Source organism: Aotus nancymaae, unplaced genomic scaffold, assembly GCF_030222135.1.
Source record: "Aotus nancymaae isolate 86718 unplaced genomic scaffold, 86718_ANA_hifiasm-v0.15.2.pri h1tg000003l, whole genome shotgun sequence".
In the NCBI taxonomy this organism is placed as follows: Eukaryota; Metazoa; Chordata; class Mammalia; order Primates; family Aotidae; genus Aotus; species Aotus nancymaae.
In genome coordinates this window covers 22012085-22037743 of record NW_026988414.1, presented here as the reverse complement: position 1 = coordinate 22037743, position 25659 = coordinate 22012085, and the positions used below count along the sequence as shown (strand labels likewise).

Here is a 25659-nt window from a genome sequence, read left to right as displayed (position 1 = left end):
GGTATATACCCAAAGGATTATAAATCATTCTATAATAAAGACACATTTACACATATGCTCATTACAGCACTGTTTACAATAGCAAAGACCTGGAACCAACCCAAATGCCCATCAATGACAGACTGGATAAAGAAACTGTGGCACATATGCATCATGGAATACTATGCAGCCATAAAAAAGGATGAGGTCATGTCCTTTGCAGGGACATGGATGAATCTGGAAACCAACGTTCTTAGCAAACTAACACAAGAATAGAAAATGAAACACCATATGTTTCTCACTCATAGGTGGGTATTGAACAATGAGAATACATGGACACAGGGAGGGTAGCATCACACACTGGGGTCTGTTGGGGGTAGGGGGCTAGAGGAGGGATAGTGGGGGGTGGGGAGATAGGGGAGGGATAACATTGGGAGAAATATCTAATGTAGGTGATGGAGGGATGGAGGCAGCATACCACCATGGCAGGTGTATACCTATGTAACAAACCTGCAAGATCTGCACATGTACCCCAGAACTTCAAGTGTAATAAAGCAAAAAGAACTGAGCTGTTGGTCTTTTTGCTTACTAATATTTTATAGAAAGAGAAGTAAGTCTTTCACTAATTATATTGAAAAAGAACATCTTTTCATAGTTTGAGAGCCACTGTATTTTCTCTCCTGACTTCTGTTTGTATAGTTTCCCCCTATCTTCTTTTGGGGTATTAATCTTTTTTTTCTTGATGTATGGAGTCATTTATGAATTATAGAATTCAGATTTTTGGAAGCCCGTTCCCAGCCTCTTACACTTAGATGTGCTGTACCCTCTAATGGCATTGCACATCTCTTCATCGCATAGAAGAATGTTTTATAAGTGTACATGTAAAAATTAATTCCTGAATCACCACAAACTCAGAAAACATGACATCAAAACTATGATTCTTTAAGGTACAAGATAGTGTGAATCATTTAATCTCTGGCAAATGCATCCATCATAATATAAGACCTTTTAGAATTAGAAAAGTAATCAAACCTGTAACAAATTTTGCAAGGTGCTAGAGTCTAAGATATTGGCCATAGTAGAGAAGCAAACAAACAACAACAACAACAACAAAAACCAACCAGTGATTAATTGCAACCTTTTAGGCCCAGTTTAAATGCATCCTCCTCCATGAACTATTCTTGGTTTCTCTGGACGGATGTTGTTCCTCTTGCCTCTGAATTCCCAGAGAACTTTGTACCTCTCTTAGGGAAATTATCAATGTCTGTCTTTTGTTATAGTTAGTTATGTACATGAGTATTTCCAGGAGCACTGCCAATTTCCTATACTGATCATAGATTTTTCCTAATGAAAGGCTCAAAGATCCCAAGGCACAGTATTCTTTTTTGAAGTAAAGTGAATTGTAGTATAATTTATATATGGTAAAATTCACTCTTTTCAAATGTACAGTGTGACGTGTTTTGACAAATGTATACATGTGTATAATTACCTTCAAAATGAAGATGCGGAGCATTTCTGTCACTGCAGTGTTCTCTTGGTGTTCTAAGCCACCCTCTTCACCCTCAGCCCCTATTGATCACTGATTTGATTTTTGCCCCTATAGTTTTGCCTTTCACAGAATGTGATATGAAAAGAATCATGCATTCTGTAGATTTTTGTGTCTATTTTTACTCTAAACCGCAGTACTTTGTAATTAAACACAGGTGAAATAATTTACTCATTGCTTTATGGAATTTAGGCTAAGTAGACTTGCTCACTAAAATCATGCCAGTGGTTAGGCTGTGGTCAAAAGGAAGGAACAAAGATGAAAAGAGAGGGAGAACAGAAATTGAGAAAAAGACAGAAGGAAAGCTTAATATTTTTTATAATATTATTTGCTCTAGAAATTATTTTCTATAGAGCACTTCCGATGTCTCCAGCATTTTGTGTCTCTTCACGATAACTTTACAAATTATTATTATTCCTATTTTGCAGATGAGGATGCTGGGGTTTAGGCTATTTGACTGACTTGTCCCCAAACAGAACCATAGAAAATAAAAAATCAGCATTGAGTAAACTCTGATTTGAAGGACATTGTTGTGTGAACTCCTTCAGACTTCCTCTTCCCCAAATTCTAGTATGAGAGAGTTAACAAGAAGACCTGTCAGCTCTGGAAGGAAGACCTCACACTTTCACTCACCATTGTAAACCCAGAAACTAGCACTGTGTTAGCCCACTGTATAAGAGGTGTACATTAAATATTGTTAAGTGAACTCACAAAACAAGTATCTATCCTTCGGATCCTTAGAGTACAAATGCACTTAATTTTCTTTCCCAAGAGCTCACTGGGAGTTTTTCAACCGTTGGATGTTTCTCATTTTTTAAAGTTTCCTTTTTTACTCAAAGTAAAACACAAATGATCTCTCTATTCTTGTAATTTTGTTCAGGGCACGTTATCCCAACACATGCATCGAAGGCATGTGAGTGAGTTCCACCTTTTGGATTGTCTGTCATTTGAATGAAGAATATGGTTTATGTTCATTAAGGACCACTGCAGAGGCTATGCTCAGCTAATCATTTCTTATGTTTTAAATCTAGACCAGTGGAGTAATGATCAAACATTGTGACCTATTTGAATGCAAAATAGGCTATACATAAAATGGTTTTAAAATGAAAAGAAAACCTAATTTTATAACATTTTAAGACTATTGAGAAAAGCATATTATTGCTTTTCTAAAGCAGTAATATTGCTTTAGAAAATAAAGTGAATCAATGTTTCAAAGCAGATGAATATGTTAGGAATTGTGACAATATCTATCACTTCGTGGAATGTTGTGATGTCTGAAAACAAGGATAGAATTTTTTTAAAATTTTTCTTCAAGTTCTGCGATACATATGCAGAACATGCAGGTTTGTTAAGGTATACATGTGCCATGGTGGTTTGCTGCACTTATCAACCCATCGTCTAGCTTTTAAGTCCTGCATGCATTAGGTATTTGTACTAATGCTGTCCCTCCTCTTGCCCTCCAACTGCCTGACAGGCCCCAATATCTAATGTGCCCCTCCCTGTGTCCATGTGTTCTCATTGTTCAGTTCCCACTTAGAAGTGAGAACAGGTGTTGTTTGGTTTTCTGTTCTTATGTTAGTTTGCTGAGAATGATGGTTTCCAGCTTCATCCATGCCCCTGCAAAGGACATGAACCTATTCTTTTTTATGGCTGCATAGTATTCCATGGTGTATATGTGCCACATTTTCTTTATCCAATCATCATTGATGGGCATTTGTGTTGGTTCTAAGTCTTTGCTATTGTAAATTGTGCTGCGATAAATGTATGTGTTCATGTGTCTTTATAGGAGAATGATTTATAATCCTTTCAGCATATACCCAGTAATGGAATAGAAGACATTTATGCAGCCAACAAACATATGAAAAATGCTCATCATCACTGGTCATTAGAGAAATGCAAATCAAAACCACAATGAGATACCATCTCATGCCAGTTAGGTTGGTGATCATTAAAAAGTTAGGAAACAACAGATGCTGGAGAGGCTGTGGAAAAATAGGAATGCTTTTACACTGTTGGTGGGAGTGTAAATCATTTCGACCATTGTGGAAGACAGTGTGGCGATTCCTCAAGGACTTAGAAGGATAGAATTTTTTTAATGGTATTCTATCATATAAACCTATGTGCTTCCCAAAGAGGTCTTCAAAGTGTTTTAGGTCCCTCTGAAGTTTTTGATCTTTTGCATTTCTCCTTTTCTTTTTATATAATTATGTCTCCAAAATGAGTCCTCTTTTGGCAATAAACTTTGATCAGTGGAAGAAGTCTAGCAGCACTTGGATTCTAGGTCTAAGTTTCCACTTTTAATTTAAATACTTGTCTAACACCCTGGAACTTTCCAATGAAATTCCACCCTAGTGTATCAGAAAAGTCCTTTTTAATCTAGGTGTGGGGGGCAGTATAGATATTCACCTTTAAATTAATTGATTGAATGTTCACTGGCAGATTTGCCACCCCAGACACACAGAGGGAATTATCGGAGCTGGCGATCTTTTGAAATAGCCATGTCCACATGGAAGTGGCAGTAACACAGCAACCTCTGTACTCTGTCATTGCAACCCAGGCCAATGTGAGTCACCCACTGTGAGCCAGGAAAAAACCCCAAGTTATTATAAAGGGGCATAATCTACTTTGACATACTTTTAAGAAATCTCTTGCCTTGGAGCTGAGAAGATGGGAGATTTTAAAAAGGGCATCTGACAAGCTGAACTAGACTGTGACCTGGAGCTTGCCTCATCTCCCCAGGGCCATCTCCCAATCCCATCACCTTGCACATCCTTTCCCAAAATGGGATGGCTCCCAGAACTCCAAACACACCATACTCTTACACCTCCTGGCCTTTGCACAGCCTGTTCCCTTTGCCTATATACTACCTCCCTACTAGCCCCCATTGAGAGCCTATGCATCCTTGAAATTCAGTTCTTATTTCATGTCCTCTGAGATGCCTTCCTGGACCCTCCTTTGGCAGCTCCCCTAGATCCCAAGAACTGCCTCCTTACCCCCACTGATTATTGAACTGTATCAACTTATTCCCAAAGGTCTGTCATCAAACTGTATTCACTGATTCCCAAAGGTCTGTTAATGTTTCTGTTGCCCCTTGAGAGTTGCACCTTATTCACCTCTACCTCACCGATGCCAGTGCAGCAGTGGAAGTAGTGGAAGGTGTTGAATGATGAATGATTGGTGGATGGATGGATGAATGAATGGATGGACGGGTGGATGGACAGATGAATGGATGGGATGGGATGAATGGTTAGATGGATGCGTGGGTAGATGAGTGAATGAATAAAGGGATGAATAAAAAAAAAGAAAGAAAACTCTGAGTCAGGGATCATTTGGAATTACAAGATGAAACCTGAACTAAAGCTAGGACCATCTGTGATGAGACCTGGGCAGTTATTTGTGAGAAAGGAATGTGGATACTCAGGATTCATATCTTTATCATATAAATAATGAACAGTCATGCATCTGAACTGCCCCATAGATGATGCCAAAAGTAACTGCTGAGCAAACTCATTATAGCTCTGATTCTTTAAAAAAAATTTTTTTTTTGAGGTGGCATTTCGCTCTTGTTGCCCAGGCTGGAGTGCAATGGCGCAATCTCGGCTCACTGCAACCTCCGCCTCCCAAGTTCAAGTGATTCTCCTGCCTCAGCCTCCTGAGTAGCTGGGACTACAGGCATGTGCCAGCATGCCCAGCTAATTTTTTTTTGTATTTTTAGTAGAGATGAGGTTTCACCGTGTTAGCCAGGATGGTCTTGATCTTCTGCCCTCGTGATCCACCCGCCTCGACCTCCCAGAGTACTGGGATTACAGACATGAGCCACTGCGCCCAGCTGATTCTTTTTAATTTCTAAAGCCCTAAATTAAAGAAGTCCCTTTGTGAGTAGATAAAACATGGTTCTCATATCTTACACTTTTGTATGAATTAGATTTACCTGGTGCATAAGTTTAAAATGTGGACACCTAAGCCCCACCCCCAGAGATTCTGAAGCCAGTCTGGGGCAGGCTTTGTGATTTGTGGAGAGGTTACAAGTGCAATTCTGGCTCTGCCACATCTGTGCTATATGACTGTAGGCAGTTTCCTTAATTTTTCGTCTCTTAAGTGAAGAGAATGCTAGTACTTCTTCACAGAACTGTGATGAGTTAATATAGTGGTAACGAGAGTTCAGCACACGCAGATGCTCAGTAACGTTACTTGCAATCATTGCTGTCATCATCACCATCATCATCATCAATGACATCTGTGCTTTTTAATCCTGGCTGCATAATAAAATCACCTGGGAAATTTACAAATAGATCCTGATACAGTTAGTCTGGAGTGGGTCTTGGGGAAGGGTATAATTTTAAAGCACCCCGTCTTTAAAAGTCTGATGTGCAGTCACAGCTGAGACCCAGTAGGCTCTCCATCTGTGCTTCTCAAACTTGAATTGCACACAGATCACCAGGGCAGTTTGTAAAAATGCGGATTCTGATTCAGAAGGTCTCAGGGTGCTGATAATCTGCATTTCAAACAAGCTTCAGGTAATGCTGCTGCTGCTGCTGTCACACACCACAGTATGAGTCATCAGGCTTTAGGGGATGAGTAAAACCCCCTGGGCCCAAGAACTGCAACCCACAACATGATCGGGGGCTTGGTATCAACATAGTGACCAATTGTGATGGAGGCCACATGGTTCCTGGTTACACCCAGGCCTGTCATATACAGACTGTCATATGCCTTCCTTCTGGAATTCCCCCGGCTTCGGCTTCTCTAATGTCCCAGGGAGGAGAGGCAGGCAGGCAGGCTGTCTTAGGCTTCTCTGATAAGATATGTCAAGTGTACATGCATTACCCTCCCTACTGTCTGGGAGTCCTCTCAGAAAGCGTTTAAGGACATGCCAAGCACTGAGCACTTAGCTCTTTAGATTGTGGAGCTCAGGGTCATCATTTGCCTATAAAAGGGCCATTTGTTTAGGTCAAACTGCCGTGTCAATGACCTTGCCCAGTGGGAATAGTATTGTCACCCCTGTTTTGGGCACAAATGATTTGAGTGTTTTCCAAACACCATTAAATGCCAAAGTCCCTGACCCTCAATGTGGTTCAGGTGTAGGGACTCAGAGGCCCACAGCTAGACTGGGCAAGGGAGGGGGTGGAAGATTAAAATGAGAGTGACTGACAGGTGTAGGCTATTAATTCTCAAACGTTGGCTCTGCATCTTCTTGCAGGCTCATTGCGATTTTCTCAAAGCAAAGGGCCTCACTGCCTGGTTATGCATCGTGGCGTTCACAGCATCATGAAATCGCCCTTAAGGCAAAGCTGACAGCATCTTTATTTACTGTGCATGGATTTCATGTTAGCCTCATCATCCTTTTGTTGCATGTTGATAAGGCAGAAATAGTGAGTCATTTAAAAAGCTGATTACAAAGACTCTGATGTAGTAAATCTACCCTCTAGGTTTTCATTTCATAAAGAATCTGTGCATTATTTATCATCCTCATCAGCAGAATAATAAAAGCCAACACAAACCTTCTCATGAACCCCATAAGGTAGATATTATTATCTTCAGTTTACCCAGGATAACATTGAGGCACAGAGAGGTTAAGTACCTTGCCCAGGGCTCCCCCAAACTAAAACTACGGAGCTGGTGTTGAAACTGGAGCCTTGCAGTGCCAATACCCTTAGCCACTGCCCCCGACTCCCTTTGTGAGAATGCTGCTGACTGGCATTTATGAGAGTCCTTAGTACCTGCCAGGCACTGTGCCAGGGGATTTACGTGGATTATCTACTTTTACCCTTAAAATGCCAATATGAGTTAGGCATTATTAATTTCATTTTCTGATTGAGATAGCTGATGTGAGAGAAATGCAGCGATTTCCTCAAGTTTAAACTCACCTTGGAAGTTTCAGAGCTGTGATTGGAACCTGAGGGGTCCACGTTCCCCTTGCCCATGTGTTCTGGGCCCTCCTCAGCTGACTCTGGATTTTTGTCCCCTCCAGCCCCAGAGTGAAGGTCTCCTTGCTCTGTCCAAACATTAGTTCCAGCAGGGCCGCCCCACTGGCCTGTGCCCACCCTAATACCACTTCCTCAAAGTCCCTTTTGCCATTAAAGATGATGTATGCACAGGTTCCAGGGATTAGGGAGTAGGCATCTTTGGGGGTCGTTGCTCTGTCTACTTCTATGACACCATTCTGTGGGTCTCTCCCTTCAATCTTGCCAGATCCTGCTGGTTTCCCTGCTCACTCTTCCCCGCCTCATCCCAGGCAGTCGGAGTGACCTTTTAAAATGTAAATACATCTCTTTGCAGTTTGCTTAACCCCTCAGAAGGCCGAGATCTGTTGGGGTCACTCTCTGGTCTCCTCCCCTTGTACCCTTCCCCTTTCTCCCTCTGACCCAACAAGACTCCTCACTGGCTCCATTCAGGGTTCTCTGATTGTCACTTCCTCCTCCCATACCTAAACCATTACCCCAATGCCACTCTCTGTCCTTAGTGTTGGCTTGCTTCAGAGCATGCGGAGGTTACGGTGTGCACTTCGCTACTCTTAATGTCTCTCTCCCTTCCCTGGATTCTAGGTGGGGAAAAGGCAGCTGATTTCTAGCACATGGGACAATGCCTGGTTCAAAGTGTGGGCCAATACATGTGGCAAGATGGAAGGAGGGAAGGAGGGAAGGAAGGAAGGAAGGAAAAGAGGGAGACAGGGAGAAAAGGAAGGAGAAAGGAAGGAGGAATGGAGCAAAGACAGGAAGAAAGGAGAGAAAAAGAATGAAGGAAGGGAGGAAGAGAGGGAAGACAGGCAGGAAGAAAGTTAAGAAGAAAGGAAGGAAAGAAAGAGAAAAGGAAGGAAAGAAGAGAAGGAGGGAGGAAGGAAGGGAGGGAGAGAGAAAGGAAGTAGAAAGGAAGGTAGGGCAGGAAGGAGTGAAGCAGGCAGGCGGGAAGAAAGGAGGGAGAAGAAAGGAAGGAAGGAGAAAATGTTGGGAGAAGTGAACTCAGTTGACTGTCCTTTCAATGTTTGTTATCTGAGGCCTTATTCCTTAGAGAGGGTGATATTCCAAGTACTTTAAAAAAAGTATTCCTTTTATCTCTTTCAAATGCATATTTTTATTGATACATAATATTTGTACATATTTATGGGGTATATGTGATATTATGTTACATGCATAAAATGTGTAATGATTAAGTTAGGATATGTGGGGTATCCAGCACCTCAAGCTTTTATGATTTTTATGTGTTGGGAACATTTCAAGTTCTCTCTTTTAGCTATTTTGAAATATATAATTTTTAAAATAATACAGCTAACTGTTCCTGATGCTTAAATAGTTCCACATAGTCAAGTACTCCAAACAATAAGCTTATCACTTGATATTATTACATCTGCCACTTAGAAGCTGTGTGACTGGAAGCTAGCTCTCTGTGCCTCAGTTTCCTCACCTGTAAAATGGGGATAATAATAGTGCTCATAGGCTTCCTCATAGGCTGATAGGAGGATTACATTAGTTAATATATATAAAGTACCTTGAATTAATTCAGTAATATAGTCAGCACAGTGTTTATTAAATTTAAAAACAGTCCAGGCATGGTAGCTCATGCCTGTAATCCCAGCACTTCAGGAGGCTGAGTTGGGAGGATACCTTGCACCTAGGAATTTGAGACCAGCCTGGGTAACACAGTGAGACCCCATCTCTATTTATAAAAAATAAATAAATAAATTTAAAAACAACCTAAATTCAAGACTATTCTCTCAATCCTCATTTCATGCCTTTATTTAATTTAAAACGACTGTTGGAAATTTTCAAGTTTTTCTTTGTGTTGATTTGTTTCTGCCTTATCAGAACTCAGAAATACTAGTTTTTACTTCTATGAAAGTAAAATGGCAAAAGTGTATCTTTGCCCATTTTTTTTCCCCACCAGTGGTCATATTCTTACCAAATAAACATTTTCTCTGTGGGCTGGGGCTGTTACACTGTTTTTTAAATCGCAGGATTATCAAGTTTAGGGTGTTATTGGCTCAGAGGGCAAGTGTGAAATCTTGAGTCTGTCTGGTGCTGGGGTTTGAAACCTGATGCCCAAATGTGTCGCTTGCTTCATGGTCACCACCTTGGAAGGGCTGCTTCCTCCTTATTAATGAAAAGCCTGCTCCATTTGTTTTGGCTTGCACCAATCTAACAGTATCTTTAAATCAGCGACAGACTGTTTTCCTTGGAAACCACAGAGTCCAATAGTTTTGGATCAAGCTCAGATGCTGGCTGTAACTTCCAAACTGGAAGTAAAATGACTTCATCCAACAGTGGTGGGGGGTGTGGGGAAGCCAGGCAGACCTTCAGAAAGTAGATTTTGAGTATTGGAGGATATTTGTGAAGGTGCCTGGTGAGGTGGACCTAACCCTGTTTGAGGGTGATGTGTACAAACCGTTTTCTTCTGTTTCAACAGTGTGCTATGTTTTATTTCAATGAGTTTGCAACTTGGGGTCCTGAAATCTATTTTCGTTTTTGTTTCCACCTAGAATAGAAAGCAGTTTCACGCTTATCCTGGAAGGCAAGAATAGATTGAAAGGATAACTACTGTATGTAGATGCAGGAGAGGTACCTTCTGGGGGAGATTGGGTGAAGACTCTTCCCCTAGAAGAGCTAAAGGCTGGGTAGACATGGAGTCAGAGGAAGCTTTGGTTGGGAGAAAGACAGTGGCGGTAACCCAAGCCCAGAGAGGAGATTCACTGTCATTTGTGCCTTTTCTCTGCCATCAACTGCGAGCAGAAACTAGAGAAGGGCAGCTGTCAGAGCTCAGGCAGCTCTCAGATCTCAGACAGCCACTGGTTGGCTAGGTTGGAGGGGCTCTCAGGCTGGGCAGGAGTTGCCCAGACTTCCTGTGCTCTTTCGTTCATACCCGAAGGGAGATTCCTGGGTCTCGGGAGATAAACCCACTTTCTCTTGTTCTTCTCAGTTGCTCTGGTATTCTAAGAACCAGAGCAGACTTTTTTTTTTTAAACCAGTAGTCCATGAGCCTTCTAGGAATGTTCTTGGAAGAATTCAAGGAATTCCTGAAACTCCAGAAACTATACATAAAATGCTATATGCATGCACCCTGCTCTGAGAAGGAGTCCATAGTTCTTACCAGATTCTCAAAAGGATTATGTGAATTCTTCTCCCCTAAAGCTTAGAATCACTGTTCTAGATGGTAGCAAAAACCCCACACTGGTACACTTTGCACGTCTGTCTTTCATCTCTCATAATAAATGCAGAATTTGGTATAGTCAAAATGTTACAATAAGATTTGAACAGCATCAAAAGACCTTGGATTGCAAATTTTACAGGTAAGAGGCAATGACCAGGTTAGCAACCAGTCAAGAATATTCATGAGCAAATGCTGGTCTAGTCCGAAGGGCCATCTTGGGTACACTTGGGCACAACTGGCAGTGTGCTGAACAAGCCACTCAGTTTTTACTGGAACAGGCCTGTAGAAACACATCCAGAGGGATATAGGTGTCAACAGATAAATAAGATTATGCTCATACTTAGAAAATAGAATTCATTGAGCATCTGTAATGTGCCAGGAACTTTATATACATTATCTCATTTGATTGTCACAAAAATCTTATGAAATGAAATGAATACTATTGTCTTTCCCATTTTACAGACAGAATAACTTAAGCTCAGAGAAGTCAAGTAAATTTCTCGAGGTCAGTAAGTGTTAAGAACTGGAAGATAAGGTCAGGTTTGTCCAATCTATGCTTCCTCCCAACTTAAGTAGCTTCATCACATGCAAACAATGATTGGTGGCTTATGGCACAACAGTTAATCTGACAAGAGCTCCTTCAGGGCTATGACTTTATAATTTTTAGAATTTACTGAAAGAGTGACAAGTTGAGCATTCAATTTACAAGTCATGCTATGTTTGGAATTAGGAGGGATAACCACTTTTCCTTCCCAAAGGGACTGACAGGCATACCCAGAGGGGGTGGGATTTCTGGAACTCTGTGAAGTTAACAAGAAGAGACTTGGAAAGTTAGAAGAAGGAGGGGGAGGCTGCATTCCAAGCATAGCTCATGGTATGAGAAAGCACCAAATTTGGAATGGGACGAACAGATGAAGAAGGTGTCAAGTTCTCTGGGGAGGAGTAGAGGGTACTAGACGCCAAATACAGGGTAAAACTCTGGCAAGATGCTGTGGTGATTTATCTGAGCCTAAAATAAAAGAGAACCATCCCAGAATCCTAAAAGTCTCTCTTCCCCCAAATCAATGAAGGGAAGTTTCATGATGGACAGAGTCCTAGATGGAAATTGACTATGCGTTCTACAGGAAGATCTTTGATTCTAACAGAGAACTGTGATCACAGGAAAGGCTATCTCAATTTCAATAACTTGTCCACTGGCAGAAGATAGTATAAGAAGGGCTCACTTCCGGGTCAGTGAGAAGTAAGGAATTAGAGGAGGAAAGACGGTAACTGAGTGAGAAGAAAGGAAATCATGAAGGACCAACAGGAGGCACCTGGGTCGCAGCCCAGGGAGCATTAACGATCCTACCTCCAGTTATAGGGGCACAGTACTTAATCCAACCCAGAAGGTGGAGTGCAGCAACCTCCCTCTCCTCCGATCCCACCCCAGAGGCATTATTCCAGCAGATAAACAACGGGCATGACACCTCAATAGAAAGCAAGATCAGCTGTGCAGCAGAAGTGGCCCTGCCAGCTGCCCTTCTTCTTTCCATGGAGACAGACACTGTTTTCCTTGGGGATGCCCAAAGAGCTGCGGAGTCTTTATTTTCTGAAGGGTTGGGCCAGATTTGGGAGCTCATGGGAGTTATGGAACTGCTTTCTCTAATTTACAAAAGCTAAAGTCTTGTTCCTGCTCTTTCCCTTCTCAAAAGCAAAGGGTGCAGATGCTCCTGTGGAAGCACCTTCCCTTGTCAAGTCTGCACAGGGTCCTCACAGAGCCTCTGGAGTGGCTGCCTTCCATGTACTGGCTCCCACCGTCTTCTTCCAGGGAACTCCACAAAGCTCCTGGCTCCTAGTCAAGCAGCCGCCTTTGTGTCTGCTCTTTTTCCACCCCCACCTCCCCAAGTATGCCTTCTCCTCTAGTGGGATAAATTTAGCTCTGAATGAATGCAGAAAGAACACATTAAAGTAAACACAGACCAAACAGCATTCAAATATAGGTTTGGCACACACACACAACTGACGAAAGATCCAAGGTTTTCTGTTTCCTTCTCTTCTGCTTATCTCTGTTTCTCCCATCTCATCCTCAGACTGCTACACCCTTTTCTGCATGTATTTAAGCTAATTAAATAAGTAGATCAGAATGCAGGGCTGTTGGTCTTCAGACCCCATAAAGGAGAAACCACTGGAGAGACTGAGAAACATCATGGAGTGAATGAGAGCCGTAGGTGGTGCTGGCATTTTCATTTACTGGTTTGATTATCTTAGAAACCCATCCAAAACCTTGGAAGCATATTTTATCTTATGTGTTAGCACAGTCTTTTCTCCCAGTTCACTGAGGCTGCAGTGGTTACAGAATGTTGCAATGTATTTTTTTTTTTTTTTGAGATGTGGTTTTCATTCTGTCATCCAGGCTGGAGTGCAGTGGCACAATCATGACTCACTGCAGCCTCGACCTTCTGGGCTTAAGTGATCCTCCTGCCTCAGCCTCCTGAGTAGGTGGGACTACAACCATGTGCTGCCATGCCTGGCTAATTAAAATTTTTTTTGTAGATATGGGGTCTTGCTGTGTTGCCCAGGCTGGTCTTGAATTCCTGGCCTCAAGTTATCCTCCCACTTCAGCCTCCCAAAGTGCTGGGATTGCAGGCATGAGTCACCACGCCTGGCCTGCAAAGTCTTCTAAACATCTTCCCACCAATCAGTTAGCATGTCCCTAAGCCCTAATTTTGAAGTATTTTATTTCACTGTAGTTCTTCACTCTCAGAGCGTTTGTAGTTCTCAAAACACTTTCTCATTCATAAACTTTAATCTTATAAGAATCTTATGGAGATCGTTAGCTATCCCTGTTCCCCAGTTTACAAATGGAAAATCTATTCCCATATTACAAATAGAGAACCTCAGTTTAGAGCAGGCAAGTGACTTGTATGAAGTCACACAGTAAGTGGCAGAGTTAGGATTAGGACCTAGGATTGATATTTTGTCTTATGTTCATTCCACTCTACCATGAGCTGTTTTGGGGAAAGGCAGTTTGTCCAGGAGGCCCTGGCTGGGAGGGTCACACATTAGTAATGAGCAATTTTTGAGACTGGCTCGCTACTTCTCAGTGAGACAGGCTCAGAGGGAGTCAGGATCCATTTTGCCAATATACGGAGGGTGGGCAAGGGATGGGCAGGCAGTTGAGACCTCTGTCATTACCAAAGGAGTCGGGCAGGAACAGCATCCGTAGGTGGTGGGTGCTGAAGCTAGGCTTTCTCAGTTTCATTATTCATTGCCCAGCCAGCAGGGTGGACAGGATTTAGTGGGCAGGCCACCATCCCTCCACTGCCAACCCCGCAGGAAATTTCTCTCTTGTCAGCAGTGCTGACTTGCAGAATGTACACGGCATTATTGAAACATGGTTAACAATGAAAGTGTTGATGGCCACACTGCAGAAAGGGATTCCAAGCTGACGGGGCACATCGTGGTCATTGTGCTAAGGTAAACTAGACTGGCCCCTAAGCTCTCTGAGAAGCCAATGACCCGACTGTGTCTACTGGCATTAGATAACCAGGCTGGGGTAGAACCTGGCCTTCTCAAAGAGTTTCTAGGTTGTAGCTAATTTATAACCAAACCTAGAATTGTTTCTACCACAGAGCGCCTTCAATATGTAGGCATGAAGCTGTGTTCCTAATACTCAAAAATTAAGCTGTTCTTTCCATATTTTCCTAGGACTTAATCTATCGCCTCTTAAATTTTTTAAAAATTTTCTTCTTATTTGTAATTGTTAGATTGACCCACTCTAAAAGATAAGACTGCAGATGTCTAACAATCATTAAAAGCAGAGTCTAGTAAAGATGTTTCTAGATAATAAATGACATAGGACAGAGTCCTCTTTTTTAAAAGATGGAAAATGAGAAGTACCTTATAATGGAAGGAATTTTAAGAATACTGATAGCTCACCTCTTTTTAAAACAAGTCTACATAAAAGGGTGTATAAAATCAAGTCATTCACTTAACTTGGTCTATGGCATTTTTAATGAAGCAATAGCTGGGTTGAGTGATTGAGATCTACCATTTCCAGAGCAGCTACCATGGCCAATCACAAGCCCTTTGTATCTGTTATCATTATTCATTACAACATCTCTATGAGAGGGCTGAGATTCCAAGTCATCCTTAGAGTTCATGTCTTTTCTGTGTCATATCTACCTCCTACTTCCTAATCCCACTTTTCAAAACTTTTATCATTAACAAGACTACTACTCGGGACCAACATCTGAATAACACAGTGTTTAAACTCACCAGATATGACAACTCAGTGAGACTGGACATCACGTATTTTCATTTCCATCTTAACCTAAGGAAACTGTGATTCTGATCTATTATGTGATTTGTCCAAAGTATCACAGCAAAGTAAATGTAGAATGTCCTCTAACCATTCAGCTCTGATTAATTCCCACACACTCTCCTTACCCACCCAGTTTCTTCTAGGGACTCATGTTGATCAACTGTCATTGCCAAAGCTAACCAAGGGAAAAGGAAGCCATCACAGTGAAATACAAATACTCATTTCCAGCCAGATTTCCAATTGCTCATTTTCGACGTGCCATGTAAAGACCTTAGTCAATATATATCTTAAGCAGCATCCAGCCTAGTTTATTTTTCACACTGGTGCTGTTTCTGACCTCTTTCTCTGTCTTCTTGCTCCACGGGGACTCCCTATATGAATCTATCATTTGGATCCCATGGAGAAAAATAGCATATACTTGAAATCCCATCAACTTTCCCAAAGAGCTAACAACCACAGGAGCCAAGAAGACCACAGGCAACGTCCTCCTTCTTTTGATTCTGTGCAGCTATCACATATGTTTTAAATGACCACTTTTTCAAAGGATCCCAGGCAAAAGAGAACTAATACAAATATAAACATGTGAGGGGATCCTGGCATTCCTTTCAAAATTCCTCTTGTCAAAAAGAAGCTTCAGGTTTCTGGGAAATGTCACACTCTTAGGTCCTGCTCAAGTCATTTCCCTTGCGGGATACGGAACTCTTGCTTTCCCCACAAAGGAACTGGCTGTGATCATTTGTGATTCTCAAAGGACTCATGTTCTAAAATAGATTCTGAAATTTGTATTAACAAAACATCTATTTTGCATATCTAGCATTCTGTATCCTTTTTTTTAAAATAATGCTTTGCAATGAAGCATCTATCATAAAAACCATTAAACTGTACAGATGGTGCTTATGCAACACAATTTAATGTCTCAGCAAGAACTAGTGATTTGTTACATACATTATACATCATCGTGATGTATATTTCCGGATTTTGAATGTTTGGAGGGCAAATAGTCACCAATATGGTTGTGGCACTAGACTGTGATTTTTTTTTCTTTCTATCAGGCCATGGCCTAATGTCTAATATAAAATAATTATGCAGTATAGGTTTATTAAAGAAATGGCATAGTTTGGGTTATAAATGTCTGTGTTCATAATGGGTTCAAAGATTTTAACATATGAAAATTTAGAGAGTTGAAAGGAGAAGTGCTGGAAGAGGAGGAAAGATTTTCCCTCTGCTCCTTGGCCAACCATCAGGCATTTATTTCATGTGCCTTGCTGTTTCACTTAGGGTTCTTGGTCCCAAGCAACAGAACTAGATTCTAGTTGATAGGAGCAGAAAAAGAATGAAATGAAATTGTATTAGATCACAGAAGAGATGGGAGGTCCAAAGAAAGAAGTTTGGGCAATGGGTACAACCAAAGGTGAGCTACTAGCCTAAAGGAATTCTTAAAACGCTGTGTCTCTAAAATTCTTGGCAGGTGCACATGCCTGACTGAGCCCAGATTGCATGCCATGCCATGGCTTCAGGGGGATCTGTGGAACAAGTATCTGATACCTCCCAGGTTCTACAACAGGATGTGGCTCTGCCCCTCACTATGGCTTGTAATATGGGAATTCCCCAAAGATGGGAAGGAGCTCACAAGTTGGCCAGTCACCCCCCCAAAAAAAATGTATATATGAACGAATCTGTTACGCTTCCTACCTAGCCAAAAGCATTTTGAATTTCCTCTCTTCTTTGGCTTTTGGCCATACCTGCTTTGATAATCCTCAACACCGAATAAACACAACCTTGTTTTTATTGTGGGTCTCCAGGCAGTTAAAAACCACTTAGGAGGTACACACAATTTGTCATGAGTCTTTAGTCTATTCCTAGTAAATTAAATTAGTACAAAGGTTCTAAACCCATCTCTAACCCCCACCTCACCCCGTTGAAATTTGATTCTGTACAGGTCTTCAGGAGATTCTGATACACATTTCTGTTTGGGAACCATGTTTTAGTCTTTCTTATCTCCCACAGCTTCTTTACAAACCATTTCTATTTTTCTGAAGCCCCAACCTCACGCCATCAATCTTAATCAATGACCCTTTGTTCAATTGGGAAAACCAGGCCATCTGATGCAAACTCAACCTCTCTCGAGAGACTTCAACTCAAACTTTCTTCTCGTCTTTATCCATTTCATCCTCGCGCCCTGCTTCGTTCTTCCTTCTTCCCAAGGCTAAGTGGCTAATGTGATACTCATCTAGATGTCCTCTCAACTAATCAGAGACTTTGCCTAATATTCACCTTCTTTTTGACTGTGTCTTTGGCCTCATTTCCCTGTTGTCTAATTTGCCTTGACCCCCAAACATCCGAGTCTTGCCTGACCTAAAAACCCTTTCAACTAGACCCTGCCTCCCATAGACCATGTTCCTGTTCTCCACCTTCATCTTTCACATCCGAAGAGCTGAAAGAAGCAGTCTGTACTCTTGAATGCTTCTCTCTGACCTCTCACTCGTCCCTCAACTCTTTTTATTTGTTTTATTTTCAACATTCACATGGTAGCAGTCATTCCTCAACTCTTGTAAATGCTTCCAAGCTCACCTTCCAGACACAAGTCACTATGGCCTCCTGACAGCCATCCAATGGCCTCTTCTTTATCTGCATCCCCCACGACCTTTCAGAATCATACGGCCCTGTTGAAAACCTCTTTCCTTCTTTGTGGCTTTTGGTGCAAATCCTTCTGGATTTTTCCTTCTACTTCTTCTCAGATGATGCTTTATCAGTCTTCCTTTCTGGGCTCTCTCCTCTTCTTGGTCTGTTTTCTCATCCAGGCTGTTCTCATTTCTTTAGTTGTAATTGCAAAGTAGATGACATTCGGATGTGTGTCCCCAACCCTGAGTCTTCTATTCAGAGTTCAGATCTTTCCAACAGATGACTTACAAAGGGCGCCCAGGCCCTTTTCCTTCTCCACCTTTCCATCCCATCACTTCTTTTAAAAATTTATTGCAGTTAAATATACAAAACTTAAAATGTACCATTTTCACCACTTTTAAGCCTATGGCTTGATGACAGTATATTCTCATTGTTGTGCTCAATCATATCTTTTAAATATCTAAATAGCTGGGAGTAGAAGGACCATTTCTGGTTCACTTCTGGTTTATTCCTGGGGCCTGCCCACATCTCCATATCACTGGCCAACCCTGACACTTAGTGGTTAAGAGCATGGGCTCTGGTGAGTGTGATCTGAGTTTAAATCCCAGCTCTAAAGCTGTAGCTGAGCCGTTCAACCTCTCTGGTCTCATTTTCCTCATCTTGGCATTCTCTACAAGGTAAGAAATGAGCTGTTACTGCTTTAGCAGAGTGAAGCAATAACAGCTTTGTTTATTTGTAAGCAAACCCCCTTAAAATAACTTGTCCTGCTGGGGCTTGTGCTGGAAATGAAGAAAAAAGGATGCATTTGAAGAAAGGGATGGGTCTTAGCCAGAACGTAGAAGTTTCTGATATATTGGAGTGGGATGTAGAATCTGGCACTGGCTTGGATTTATGAAACAAACAGCTCCACCTACACTTGTTATGAAAAAGATGGGAAAACAATCCATCAGTAAACGATTTTGGTGAGTGCTTCTATCTTTGGTCAGAGGAGTAATTGTTCATCAGTGACAGGTGAACCTCTGTGAAAACTGAAAGGGCAATTTAGTTGAAATGGAAGAATTTACTCAGGAAACAGGTGATTTTGGAAAATTTGATGTGCATCTCTCTCTCTCTCTCTCTCCCCCCCCTTTCTCTTTCTCTTTCTCTCTCTCTTTCTCTCTTTCTTTCTTTCAACAGAGTTTTGCTCTTGTTACCCAGGCTGGAGTACAGTGGTGCAATCTCGGCTCACTGCAACCTCCGCCTCCCCAGCTCAAGCAATTCTCCTTCCTCAGCCTCCTGAGTAGCTGGGATTATAGGTGCCCACCACCATGCCTGGCTAATTTTTTGTACTTTTAGTAGAGACAGGGTTTCGCCATGTTGGCCAGGCTAGTCTCGAACTTCTGACCTTAGGTGATCCACCCACCTTGGCCTCCCAAAGTGCTGGGATTACACATGTGAGCCACTGCACCTGCTGATGTGTATATCTTTTAATACGCTTTTAAATCCTGCATTTATAGAATCATTGTGGATGTAGAGGCCAAATCAGTGTTTATTTAATTTCATGAAGAAAAGTTTGCCTGTGAATGTTGGGAATTCTAGGAGGTCCCGCCTTACTGTTAAGAGGCGTTTTGTTTGTCTTTGCATTGATCTCCTTTTGGACTGGGCCTGATCCACTTCTCACATCCAGTCCAGGACCTGTCACTAAAGACTCACTTTAGTACCACATGGTATCCTGTTTTAGTAAAGAATAGGTGAAGTATTTTAGCGAGTAGATCCTACTTTTCCTTTCAGATGCAGTGAACAGAAGACCCTAAAAGGATTTCAATCCAGAATGTCACAGGATAATAAGAGATGTATGTGATGCCCTTTACAAAGCACTTTTACATACTTTTTCTCATTCATCTCTAATGACACCTGCGTGAGGTAACCCTTGTGATCCTCCATTTTTTTTCAGATGAGGAAACTGAGGTTCATAGTTGTTAAGCAAGTTGCCCGAGATTCCACAGCTAATAAAATGTGAAGCCTAGCCTAGCACCCAGGACTACACACTCTGGGCTTCTTTTCAGGCCACATTTCCCCTCACCAGAATGGTGACCTCTCTGGAGATATACTGTACCCTCGGCCAACTTGATGTTGAGGACTTGGTCATCTTAAGCATGTGGGCCACGTGGGCAAGGCAGCCCTTCTCAATTGTGAATGTCCCCACGTGGAGCCCAGGCGTCTGGCGTGAGCTAGAAGGCACCCTGGACACTTGGTGGCCTCAGCCACCACATAACGGCACGTGCTCGGGTCCCACATTCGGTCAGACGCCCCTCTCTACTGGCATCTGCGCCGTGGAGGCGCCACTGCGCTCTGCCTCCGCCCCGGCAAGCGTGTGTCCACCCGGACGCACCACGCCAGCCGTGCGCCCCAGCAGCTCGCTGTGCGCCCCTGCCCCAGGTGCCCACTCGCTCGCGTGCCGTCTGTCTGCGCCTGGGAGACCGCAGCAGCGATCTTGGGAGCCGCCCTGGACCGCGGCCTCGGGTCCCCCACACTCCAGGGGCGGAGCGAGGAGCCGAGACGTCAGGGCCGAGAACGAGCGCGGGTCGAGTGCGCCCTCTCGGTGGCTGCCCGCGTCCCACGTCCTCTGCTGGCGCGGGCGGCGGCGACCGGGAGATGCAGTGAGCGGCGGCGCTGGGGCGCAGCCAGGCGGCCGGGCGGGCGGAGGCCAGAGGCTGAGCCCGGGCGAGCCTGCCGTGCGCACAGCTCTGCCCGCCGCCCCCAGAGCGGATCCCCAGCCACCCCTCGGCGTTCCCCTGGGTTCTAGCAAAGCCCCTCGGGGTGCCCATCAGTTTCCTTGGGTGACTACAGCGTGTGTTTTGTTTTTCTTTCCTCTTTCCCCTGCCTGTGTGCCCTTCTCCAGGATGGCAGAGGCGGAATTGCACAAGGAAAGGCTGCAAGCCATAGCAGTAAGTCCACTTTCATTTTATTTTCTTGCTCTATTGTCTGGGGTGGAAGGGGACCCAGAGGGTTTCGGGGAGAGCGTCATGCCAGCACAGTAGCCGCAGGGCATATGTTCCGGGGACTAAAACTCTGTCAGGGCTCAGCTAGGCTGCCTTTTCTTTTCTGTGTCTGTAGATGGAAACCCCCAGGGCACGCTTTGGTCTGGGGATCTGAATGTAGAAGATTGGCTTAGAAATAAGATGCTTGCTGCTGGGCTTTGGGGAAGGACTAAACAGAGGCTTGGGGTGGGGGGACAACTCCAGGAATATTATCACCCAGTGCTCAGGCATACGTTGACTTTATACCCTGGAGAACCAGGAGAAGGGTGACCTGAACGGTGGCTGCCATCCTTCCTGCGGAAGCCATCCTCCTGTTAAGTGGAAAACCAGGAGTCAGCGACTCAGCCAGCCACGCGGTAGGACCTCCTCCCAGAAACCGGGAATGTTAGTTTTCCCTTCTCTGTTTGATATTGACAAGGGCACTGGCGCAAGCCACCACCCTGAAGGAGATGTGGGGACTTCTTACAACTGGGTCCTGGTTATAATATTCCATGAGTGTCCCTCTTAGGGGTGTGGAGTATCTGAAAACCTATTTTCAGTATACAAAGGAGCAGCCAGTTTGGCAAAGTTCGTAGGCACTTTCAGAAAAGTGTACCCATGTGCATCTTGGTTTTAAAAAAAGAACTCTCTGAGACTGCCTAGATTTGAGCAATCTTAACACAGTGTTGCCAATGATCCACAGATGTGGTATTTTTACTGGAGCCACCACAGCTGGATTATATATTTCCTTTGAGGATGAGGGAAAGATTACTGCTGCCATATGAAATAGTAACAATTAAAAAAATAAGGTCTGTTAACATATTGGCATAAAAGAATCTCCAGACATTCTTCCACCTAAATATTTTTTTTTCCAGTTCGGAAGTTCTCTGGAAACATATATAAATTTGTTGGAGAAATAGTGTGTAATGTTTTGGAAGCAAAGTATATTAAAGTGTTTTCCAGAGCCTTTTTTGGACAGATTCTTCATTGGGAAAATGCACACAGCCCCTTCTTTTTTTGGAAGCATTTGATGTGGTGTCCATGGCTCAGACCCTCTTTCTCAAACGCCTCAAATCTGAAGTGTCTTGGAGACTTCACCACTGAAGTGAGAGCGATATCTGTCGGCAATGTTGAAATGCCATGATTTGCCTATTAGGTAATCTTTGGATGTGGTGCTCTGAACTCAGGAAGGCTGTTTTTTCTTCTTTCCCTTTCCCCCGGTGCATGTGTATTTTGATGGTTTATGAAGTTATTTGTGGTTTCTAAAGTTGGTGGCAAGGCAGTGTGGCCAGTGTGTCATAAACTTGATAAGAATGGTGATATTGAGTTAATGGTGCCATGTAGCTGGTGGGTGTTTTGTGTGAACTGGATAATAGCCTGCTTTAGCTGTTGATGCAGCGGCTGCTCCCATTGGCCGCTGCTGAAGATTTCCAACAGTTGTCACATTTTCTGCCTTTGCACAACCAGCTTTACTGGATGCCTGAGCAACAGCTGAACTCCATGAAAGGACTTGCTTTCCAAATATGGGGCCAGTAGCTGCTAACACTGGGGCCACCCCCTTCCAAGTGCGGTTGAGTAATCCCAGTAGAGGCCAAATTGATTTTCAAGAATGATCTAGGCAAATCTTTAGGAATTCTCTTGAGTGTATAAGAATACACACAAATACTCACTCGTGCCTCTTCAGTTACTGAAGAATTGAGTTTGTCCTGTGTATCTGGGGAGCTGTTGATTATTCTCCTGAATGTGCACCTATACAGTCTGCCCTCCCTATCTGTGGGTTCCATACCCACACCTTTAGCCAACCTTGGATTGAAACTATTGGAAAAAAATAATGGATAGCTGAGTCTGTACCAACCACGTACAGACTTTTTCTTGTCATGATTCCCTAAACAATACAGTATAATCAACTGTTTACATCACATTTACATTGTGTTAGGTATTATAAGCAATCTGAAAATGATTAATAGATGTGGAAGATTGTGAGTAGGTTATATGCAAATACTATGCTACTTCCTATCAGGGACTTGAGCATCCTTTGATTTTGGTTTCCAAGGGGGGTCCTGAAACCAATTCCTCGAGGATGCTGAGGGATGACTGTATGATGTTGCCACCAGATTTGCTAAGTGTGTGTGTGTGTGTGTGTGTGTGTGTGAGAGAGAGAGTATGTGTGCATGTGTGTGTGAGACAGAGAGAGAGAGTGTATGTGAGAGAGAGAGAGTGTGTGTGTGAGAGAGAGAGAGAGTATGTGTGCATGTGTGTGTGAGACAGAGAGAGAGAGAGAGTGTATGTGAGAGAGAGAGAGAGAGAGTGTGTGTGTGTGTGTGTGTGTGAGAGAGAGAGAGAGAGAGAGAGAGAGAGAGAGAGACAGAGGGAGTTGGGTGGGGGGACTTATGGCCACACAGGTAAATGGTGTTATGCTGTGCTCTGGCCTAGTGCCCACTCTCTGAATTCTGCAAATCCTGACTCTCTCACCCTCTTCTTGGAGTTCTCAGAGGACTCTGAGGAGCTCACAAGCCTGCCCCTAGAACCTAGCACACCTGAAGTCTCTCTGGAGACATGAGGGAAGAAGAGAGTAGGTCCTCACATCTTCACCTACGTGGGCTTCTCTCTCAGAGGCAGAGCAGATTGACTGGGATTCCAGCCTTCAGGGCCTTGGGCAGTCTTTAGTCTGGGTCTCAGTTACTTCATCTGTAGAATGGGCTCGTGAGTTCTACCTCCTGGGCTGGTTGTAAGGCTTAGTTAGGATGGAGGTAAAGCACCTGGCAGGCAGCTGCCATTGGATGGTGTTGAGTAAAGCCCTTAGTTTCTGTCTATACTGCTGTCTTGTCCTGTGGGGGGTCAGAAGCAACACCTCTGAAGTGGAATAAGTATCAATGGCTTTTTTTTTAAGACAGAGTTTCTGTCACCCAGGCTGGAGTGCTGCCATCATGGCTCACTGCATCCTGAAAGCATCCTCCTGCCTTGGCCTCCCCAGTAGCTGGGATTACAGGCATGTGCCACAATGCCTCTCTAATTTTTAAGTTTTTTTGTAGAGAGGAGTTTCGCCATGTTGCCCAGGCTGGTCTTGAACTCCTGGCCTCAAGTGATCCTCCCACCTCAGCCTCCCAAAGCACTGAGATTAAGGGCATGAGCCACTGTGCTTGACTTAAACAGCTTTTGTTTCCTTCAGCTGACTAAAAGTAAGGGCCCTGCCCAGCTTCACTTTCTCTAACTGCTTTAGACAGAGGCAGAGATATGACTTGAGGATTCATTCATCCATTTGTGCAGTAGGTATTTACAGATTCCTCCTCTGGGAAGGTATTGGCAACATTGAAAACCGTATCCCCAAGTTTCAGCCGCCAGAGGCTGAAACCTTTATTTCATCCTTTGCACATAATTTCTTGAAGGACAGAAGTCCTAAGACTTAAGCTGTTTGTCACATGAACATCTGTGGAATATCCCCCCCCCACACACACAACTGAATTAAATACTTAGGAACTACAGTGCTTTAATGGAATCTTCCATTTGGGTCCAGGAACTAATCAATGAGAAAAGATGACTCATCCTGTTTTCTGCCAAAAGAAGAGCAAGGCCATCTTTGACAATTGTCTCTATGCTCACATGCTTCTTTCGTCTGTAGGGATACTCCCCATACTTTACATTTAGCACATGGTAAAGGCCTCTGAAACTGTATGAATGAGAATGGTAATCCCAGTGAATAATAACAACAATTGCCATTTATTGAGTGTTGTTCATTCAGTAAGGCACGGTGTGAAGTACTTTTTTTCACCTAACATTATTTAGAGTCTAATGGAAGAAATAGAAAAGAACATAAGCAGTTACTATCCAGTGCCAAGAATACTATGAAAATGAGCACCCAGGAAGAACATATAAACCAATCTCAGAGCTGTGAAACAATTTCCTAAAAGGAAGACATTTGAGTATGAAATTGGGAAAATATAAAATAACATCATAACTTTCCCAATTATCAGGAGGCATTTGTTTATTTGTTATTTGATTATTGTTTATTTAGAACGTTTCGTGTGAGAAAGAGAAAGGCAAAAGCCTGAAGAAGTTGAGTCAGTAGCTGAAGACACATACTCAGAATGAACACTGAAATGCTTTTCAACATGTATTATCTCATTGATCCTAATCACAAGCTTATGAGGTAGGCGCTACAATATTACTCATATTTTATAGGCAAGGGAGTTCTAGAACTGGCCTAACATTAAACTAATAGTATCGAAGCCAGGATTTGAACACTGCCCACAGCAGGCCGTTGATTGTTTTGACTGCTGCCCTGAGCTGCCACCCAAGATGGCGGCAGCGTCTTACACTTTTCCCATAAGCACACTGTGCAGGTGGTCTCGGAGCAGCAGTCTGATTCCATTGCACTGGGAAAGCTTGAGACAAGCCAGGAGGCCCACCTCCTTTTGAGAGTCTTTCAAGCCTGGATGCAGTGCATAGAAACACCCAACATAAAATGTAATGGAACGAGTAACATTCCCATGGGGAAGAAGCTGTTGTGTCTCAATGGAAATCAACCTTGGGGGAGGGTGCTGTTATGTCTGCACATCAGAGAGTAAGATGGTTTTCCTTGGGCATGAGTGAAAATAATTAAACATTATAGAGATTGTCTTGGGTGAAACTCCTAAGAGCCACATGGACAAGGCCTCAGGCTACACCAGGGACCAGCATGAGTATGTTTATATATGTGCTGAAATAGGAAATGCTAATCTAACCTATGCTGTTCTTTAGGGAATTTTGTCATTTAATTAGAACCCACTCTGTGAAGTAATAAAGATGATCTTTGCATTTGTGCAGTACTTTATGATTTATGAAAACCTTGTACATGCTGCCTTCTTTCTGAGGTGTGTAGGGCAAATCTTGTACACTTCACAGGTGAGCATTCAGAGGTATCCAAGCTTACACAGGTAGAGGTGGGAGAGTTGTACTAAATCCCAGTCTCTCCTGACTACCAATTCCTTGTTGTATTAGTCCGTTTTCACATTGCTCATAAAGACATACCCAAGACTGGCTAATTTATACAGAAAAAGAGGTTTAATGGACTCACAGTTCCACATGACTAG

The 25659-nt window shown here is 43.1% G+C and overlaps 1 protein-coding gene across 4 annotated transcripts in view; it reads left to right on the top strand.

The window, feature by feature from the left end:
- PALM2AKAP2 (PALM2 and AKAP2 fusion) overlaps positions 1 to 25659 on the top strand; it is a 658794-nt gene that overhangs the window by 270404 nt on the left and 362731 nt on the right. For 3 of the 4 annotated variants that reach the window (XM_064379031.1, XM_012439051.3, XM_012439061.3), the window contains exon 2: positions 20473 to 20518. In XM_064379031.1, the coding sequence (XP_064235101.1) occupies positions 20473 to 20518 (46 nt within the window). Of the gene's footprint in view, positions 1 to 20472; positions 20519 to 20948; positions 20968 to 25659 lie in introns of those variants that run through there. The other variant, XM_064379027.1, reaches the window with a different exon arrangement.